Below are 7,730 nucleotides of genomic sequence, written 5' to 3' on the forward strand. Positions count from 1 at the left end.
AGAATACTAATATATGACATAGAGACCAGAAACAACAGTGAGTCAACCTGGAAGGAAGACAAGACCAGAGCTCACTGTACAAATGATCTTTGATTGAAGTTTTCAAAGGAGAGCAAAGTAAAGTGTTCTCTCAGTGGCTAAATCTCATGGATATCAAAAACAGTTTAGATTCTACTAGTTCAGTACCCTGCAAAGAAGTCACATAGATCATTTGAAATATAAAGGCAGATCAAGTGTGAAAGGAACCCAAATCTTAATGTGAGCGTTTAGCATCGTGGTAACTGTTAATATCTAGCTTATTTTAAACATTTTAAAGGTAAATGATTTGATATACAACAGGCATACAGAGAGTGGAAGTAGTGTCAGTGTCCATTTGGTGAATTTTCACTCATTGTTTACCTTCTATAAATAGCATCCAGATCCAGAGTTAGAATACAAGCAGAACCCAGAATTCACCTCTCCCATTTCTCCTTCCAATTACAACTCCCCTGAGAATCCACTCTTCTGACTTCCAATACCTGTGCTTTCCTTGTGACTGGTTTTGAATTTTACATGAATAAAGAGCACATTGAATATAATTAAATTTGAGCAGTATTAACCATTTTGTATCGGGTTTCTTTCACTCAACATGTGTTTGTGAGAATCATTCATGTTGTTGTTTGTACTTGTAATTTGTGTATTCTCGTTATTGTAAAGTATTCCAAGACATGATATTTCATAGTTTATTTTTACATCATCTTAAAACCCATATTCTCCATGGGGACAGGGGTGTTCGTTTTGATTTCTGATAGATCTGAAGTCCCTAGAACGTTGCCTCCTACAGAGCAGGTGCTTTACGAGGACCTGCTGGCTTGGAGTCACCCAGAGCCCTACGTCCCCAGCCCCGGGCACCAAAGCTCAGGCCTGCAAGTCCTGCATCAGCTCCCTCTTGCGACTGCATTTGCCCTCAGCAGCCTCCTTAGCGCACCCTTGACTTCCTTGTTCCTCAGGGTGTAAATGAGGGGATTCAGCAGGGGAGTCACCAGAGTGTAGAACAGCGCAATGCTTTTGTTCACATCCTGTGAGTAACTGGAGGGGGGCTGGAGGTACATAGAGATGAGTGTGCCAAAGAAGATGACCACCACCAGCAGGTGGGAACCACACGTTCCGAAGGCCTTCCACCTCCCCTGGGCTGACTTGATCTTCAGGACGGCCCGGGTGATTCTGCCATAGGACACTAAGATGAGCGACAGGGGCACCACGAGAAAGAAGACACTGACCGTGAAGAGCTCAGCCTCATTGATGGAGGTGTCAGCACAGGCAAGCTTCAGCATCACCGGAACTTCACAGAAGAAATGGTCCACCTGGTTTTTCCCGCACAGAGGAAGAGTCATGGTCAGGGCTGTCTGCAGCACCGAGTTGCCGAACCCTGTGAGCCAAGCAGTTAGCACCAGCCGCAGGCAAAGCTGTGGGTGCACAATGGCCAGGTAGTGCAGTGGGCGGCACACGGCAGCATAGCGGTCATAGGCCATGACCGCCAGGAGCACACACTCCACGCCCCCGAGCCCCAGGGCGATGAAGAGCTGGGTCACGCAGCCACCATAGGTGATGGTCTTATCCCTCCCCTTGAGGTTGGCCAGCGTCTGAGGGACAGTGCAGGTGGTCAAACAAAGATCCATGAAAGAGAGGTTGGAGAGGAAGAAATACATGGGGGTGTGCAGGCGAGTGTCCACCCAAGATAGAAGTATGATTGTGCCATTGCCAAGAAAGCTCAAGAAGTAGACGATTAGGATGACCACAAAGAGAGGCGTTTCCAGTTGAGGCCTGTTGGAAAAGCCTAGGAGAAGAAATCCGGAGAAGGTGCTCTCATTAGCTCTTTCCCTTGTACTCTGCCTGTGCAAGAAGGGGGACTCCATTGTTTTATCTTGCATGTTCCATCCACCTCCGTTTTCCTAGAGCTGGCAGCTAGAGGCTGTTTGGAAGCTCCAGAGGTTTGCACAGTGCCTTCCTTGTTGGTGAGAAGGGGGGGTGATAAATAGCCACGGGACAGAAGCATCTTCCATGTTTTAGGCATTGTCCAAAAGATCTGTGCATTTTCTCCCAGGGACTCTCTGGGGTTGACATGTTCATCATCTCTGTTGAACAGATGAGGGAACTGAGCGTGAAGGAGACTCAGTCATTTTCCCAGGGAGACTCGCCGGGGTTCAGGCAGACTCTAAGACGTGAGCTCTTAACCACTAGGGACACTGTATTTTCATGATGACATGAATTCTGAAGCTAACTGTAGTTTCTCCAAAATTTAAGTGTAATTGTTCTGAATAAGGCGCAAATTTGCAGTGCCCCCATCCCTCTTTGTTTTTCATTAAGAATTGAAATATATCACACTGGTTCCCTTACTTCTGTTTTGTGTAGAGAAAAAGTGCTCTCTGAAATTGCATAGGTAGTAAAATTTCCCATCACCAATTTTATTCAAGGGAAACATCATATTTTAATGTAAAATCTAATGAGACGTTTGAGAATGAAGCCTGAAATCATGGTTATTGATTGGGAAGTGCTATTGGGAATGACTGAAGAATGCATCATGTCCAAAATTCATGTTGCAGGAGGACTAATCCTGAGTAATCATTACTGATACCAATTTCAGCAAAATCTCAGAAAATCACCAATCCAGTGTTTAGTCTTTCTTTCTGTCTTACATTACAACTCCCTCAAAAAATTTTGAATTTAGGACACCTGGGTGGCTCAGTTGGTTTAGTGGCCAACTCTTGATTTTGGCTCAGGTCATGATCTCAGGGTTCTGGGATTGAGCCCTTTGCCATGGGCTCTACCCTCAGTGGGGAGTCTCCTTCAGCATTCTCTCTCTCCTCCCTGCCACTCCCCCAGCTCCCTCATTAAAATAAATAAATACATCTAAATAAACAAAAATTTTTTAATGTAATGGAGTAAAATATTTTTTAAACATCCCATTCTGTACTTCCATAAATGCCAACCTTAGAGGAATCATTTGTTTTCTATTGAAATATTGGGCTTGATCTTAGAAATAACCTCCCTCCCTTCCCCACACCCCATGATGCAAGTTTAATAGTAAAGACAACCTAAACAAGAATAATATCTCATAATATCATCATAGCCTGGAAAAGAGCCTGGCATGTAGCAGAGTCACAAAAAGTCTTTGCTGAATAAATGAGAATATGGAAGATTAAGACCTTTAACAGTCTTTTAAAAGTCTAGGGGTAAAAGAAATTCAGAGAGAACAACCAAGCAAAGGAAATCTTGAACAATGGATAACAGATAGCCTTGACTATTCAAACTGTAGGATTTTTTTTTTTTTTTAAGCTGCGTTGTCTGGAACTTTGCAGGACTCTATCTTTGCAAATGTTACTTTTCTTTTAGCAAAATCTATGACCAGGCAAGAGGATATTTGGCCATCTCTCTATTCTGACTTTGCTGTTATATTCTTGGTCCCCTTCTCCTCTTACTCTTAAATCCTTTCAAATGATTATTTTGATGGCTGTTGTTACAGTGTTGCCAAAGTACAAAATTAATTTGGGATAATATGTTTCGGAATGCATCAAATGAGAATCAGAATACTTGGGTTGTATGCATAAATCTACCACTAAAAGCTTTGACATTCTGAAGGCTGCTTCCCCACCCCTCCTGCCTGGCCTTCTCTTCTTCCAAATAAATGAGATGATGTTCCTAGCTTTTATTAAGAAATGTAAGGCATAATGCATTTAGCTTTTTACTGAAACCTAGTAGGTTTACATTTCAAAGAAGCACCCATCTCAGTCCTTGCATGTTCTTTAGCAATAGCATGGTTCTTAGTTTCTAGATCTTCCACATTATCAGGCCGTGATCCAAAATATCCAGAATCAGGTAATGGGCATTAGTCAGAATTTGTTTTGTCACATGTTGTTGGGACTTACCTCTGCTTCTTCCCTCTCTCCTTGTGGCTCTACGGGTCAGAAAAGGGCTTCTCCATTCCATCATGGTGCCCAGTGGAATCTCTTACAGGGTTTCCAAATAGACCGTTCTTTTTCAGAGAGCACCGACATATCTCATAACTCAGCCAAGAACACGATATTCAATGATTTTGTTCTCAGTGATGCACAGAACGTGATCTGAACCAAGAAAGCATATATTCTGATAAGAAACATGTAAAATTCATTGTAACTAGAAAAGGAGAATTAAATGGACATGGGCACTTTAGTATAAATTTCAATTTGTGGTATTATTTTCTGAGACTTCCATAACAGAGCACCACAAGCTAGGTGGCTTAAAACAACAGGGATTTATTGTCTTGTAGCTCAGGAAGATAAAGTCCAGAATGAAGATCTTGGCAGAGCCTCTGAAGCCATTCGGGAGAATACATCCTTGGGCCTTTGTAACTTCTGGAGGTTTGTTTGCCTGCAGTTTGGGGTTCCTTGACTTGCAGCCACAGGAGGTCATCTACTGCCTCTGTAAGCACATGACGTTCTCCCCTGCCTGCCATTATCTTCTCTTCCTCTTATAAAAAATACAGTCATATTGGATTAGAGCACCCGATTAAGGGTAACCTTATCTGAACTTGAACACATTTGTAAAGACCCTGTTTTCACATAAAGTCCCACTAAACCTGAACTGGGGTTAGGATTTCAACACACTTTTTTGGTGATGGGGGGCGGGGGACAAAATTCAATTCAATAGCAATAGAATAATGCAATTATGCTTGTCAAATTACAACAAACCTTTATTATAAACAGATGCCTACACACAGTGGTAAGACCAAGGTGTAGGTATTAGTTCTATCTTATTTCAAGTTCATATCGCAGAAGCCTTCAGTAATAGCAAAAACAGATCCCCCTATGTGGCATGAATATCCAATGAAGGTTTTTCTCCTATACACCTGTTTGTTACACTTTACAGATCTGAAACACAAACACAGATTGCACACTCATAAGACCCCTAACAGCCAGCATTCTGTTTGAGCTGGAAGAGGAAATACTGACATTCTTTCACTTCACTAGTGAAGAGGTGTTCAGTTAATCTGGACATCAGATTGCTCTTCTCTCTGGAACTTCCTCTAAGGAAATAGCAAACTCACCTATAGACACCAGTTCTGCAGGTAACACCAGCACTTATTGGGGTCTGAGGAATCCAGAGTAAAGGGAACAACCCCAGCTATTAGGAGCATTTGAATGTTAGGATAAGAATATGGCATCTTCTTCCAAGGAAGAATATCAAAGATTACAGATATCCAACTACCTCTTGGAAGAAGCAGGATGGTCTTTGAAGGATCAGTACACTTCTATGACCCTGAGAGACTGATACATTGATGACAATGTCTGCAGATGAAAGCTCACGACCGCTGGTCCGCGTGAATGCTAATACACTCAGTGAGTGATGGCCAAGTGGTGTGTGGTCATGGAATTGCAGACAAGTGTTTGGGGCTGAAACAGAACGGAATCCTTAGAATAAACCCAGATTCATGTATTTAAAATATGCCAACCTTAGACAGGATAATCCTTGGCAATGGTGACTCTCAAAGGCAAGAGAAGTCAAAATTGCTCTCCCTCAGGCTCCGTTAAAGGTAGTACCAGTTCTCTTTACAACTAATGTTAGTGTAAGTTGTCTCATCCCCAGGGTTTACCCATGAAGACTGCCCACTCATTTCAGTGTTTGGGGGCACAAGAAGAAGGATAAATTATAGTGGAATCTATGAGGTCTACGGAATCTGCCCATGAATAAAAGGGCTAATATTATATCTGAGGGATATTTTTATAAATCACCAAAGTCAAAGTACATGCTTTAGGGACTGAGTATGTGTTTATTTTTAGTGGTCCCAGGAGTGTCCTGCCCCATATAACTCATTAACCTCAGTTGCAGTATTCAGAGTTTGGTTCCCCAGAGACAGACAAAGAGGAAGGCTCTGGAGAGGGGACATCAACATGTCGTCAATCTCTTCCTGCCAGATTGATTGGGAGTGAAACTGTTGTCTCTACTTAACTTCCATTTACCTATCCCATTTAATACTTTTAGTTACAATATATTTTGCTAGTCTTTAAGTTCCTTGAGATACAATTGTCATAACACTGTGTTCATTTTAGTCATACAATATAGTGATTCAGTTCTTGTGTATACTGTGAAATCATCACTACAGTAAGTCTGGTTAACAACTATGCTGCACATAGTTACCTTTTTTCTTCTTGTGAGGAGAACATTTAGAATCTATCCTCTCAGCAATTTCCAAATATACAATATACTATTATTAAGTATAGTTCCCATGCTGTACATTAGGTCTCCAGGGCCAGGCTTTAGATTCTCCATCCTTATTTTCAGAACTATCCTCTTTTCCTACTTAAAAGACAAATTTCTGTGCCTTCCCCCCCTCGTGTTAGTTATAATCTTTCTTTGTTACTGACTCACTAAGGAAAATTATTTTCCAATGGTTTAATCAACTCTATTACCTTCCAACCTTTTTGAGAACTTATTACTGTTATCTTTAATGTGTTCTTTGTTTAGCTCTTATATCCCATTATCTGTTTGTTCATTGTCTAAAAATATGCTCCTCTATCCAATCAGAAAAATAAAATCAGAATGTAACTCTCCTCCTTCCCCACTGTCTTCTAGTTATCCTCCTTGTAAATTTCGTCTTTTTGACTGGACACAAAGTATCCATATTTTTTTCTTCTCCCATCAACACTTTTACATGCTCTTTTACCATCTTCCCCTACCACTCTGGTGAAGCTGCTTTCTGTAAAATCTTTAATATTCTTCCATTACACAAAGCAGATGTCCTCTTACTTGGTATAATATGGCATTGATGATGTTTCCATCCTTCATGAAATGATATTACCCATTGGCTTTTCTCTGTTCTGTTATTTCTTGGAGAAATAATTGATTCTCAGTTCTTTCTCATTGGGCACAAACTTCAATGTTTCGATTTCCCAAGATTCCATCCTTGACTCTCCTCTTTCCATACTTGTCCTGCGATACTTCATCATTTCCATGCAGTGAGCTACCGTCTGTCTGTAAGATGAATCTCCAATCCATATCCACAATTTAGACCCCCTATTGAGTTCCATACTAAAGCAAATGGAATCCTGGCTATACACACAGGTATTATTTGTGAACTCTAAAATTTCCATGGTTTTACAATCTGATGTATCATGGTCTGAAAGCAACTGCTGTTCTACATGTTAGATTTTCAAAATCTCAATACCAAACCCTCAACAACCCCAGTGAGAACTGCCTGAATTATTCTTGATTCTTCCTTCTGTTTTTATCCAAACACTGAAGCTATGCCTTGTTGAATCTCTAACATATTTTTAGAGTACATTCACTGTCCAGCACACATTTTTATTTGTTATCAATGTTATTTCATATCTTTTTACCCTTGCCCAAACCATTTAATTCATCTCCTAAGAGATTCTCCAACCACACCAACTCCAAGCTTCTACAGCATTATCCGAATTATTTTTCCTAAAACTGACACAGCCACATCATTCCTTGCTTAAAAATAATCTTGGATGGGCGCCTGGGTGGCTCAGTGGGTTAAGCCGCTGCCTTCGGCTCAGGTCATGATCTCAGGGTCCTGGGATCGAGGCCCGCATCGGGCTCTCTGCTCAGCGGGGAGCCTGCTTCCCTCTCTCTCTCTCTCTGCCTGCCTCTCCATCTACTTGTGATCTCTCTCTGTCAAATAAATAAATAAAATCTTAAAAAATAATAATAATCTTGGCAACCACTGTCTACAAGATTAAATAAAAAGCACA

At 41.2% G+C, this 7,730-nt stretch overlaps 1 protein-coding gene across 2 annotated transcripts; it reads right to left on the bottom strand.

Moving 5' to 3' along the window:
* Positions 1-917: 917 nt before the first annotated feature.
* LOC125101996 (putative olfactory receptor 2B8) lies at positions 918-7,461 on the bottom strand. 2 transcript variants are annotated; one of them, XM_047732685.1, is made up of 2 exons: positions 7,452-7,461; positions 918-1,852 (listed from the first exon to the last, which is right to left on the bottom strand). In XM_047732685.1, the coding sequence occupies exons 1-2, from the start codon at positions 7,459-7,461 to the stop codon at positions 918-920; spliced, it is 945 nt and encodes a 314-aa protein (XP_047588641.1). The 2 variants fall into 2 exon arrangements, with proteins under 2 accessions (XP_047588641.1, XP_047588640.1); XM_047732684.1 differs by lacking the exon at positions 7,452-7,461 and having other exon boundaries at positions 918-1,895.
* Positions 7,462-7,730: the final 269 nt, after the last annotated feature.

Source organism: Lutra lutra, chromosome 6, assembly GCF_902655055.1.
Source record: "Lutra lutra chromosome 6, mLutLut1.2, whole genome shotgun sequence".
In the NCBI taxonomy this organism is placed as follows: domain Eukaryota; kingdom Metazoa; phylum Chordata; class Mammalia; order Carnivora; family Mustelidae; genus Lutra; species Lutra lutra.

Bases quoted from the DNA above. Each gene is read 5' to 3' on its own strand.
- LOC125101996 (XM_047732684.1), bottom strand. From the start codon at position 1,895: ATGGAGTCCCCCTTCTTGCACAGGCAGAGTACAAGGGAAAGAGCTAAT.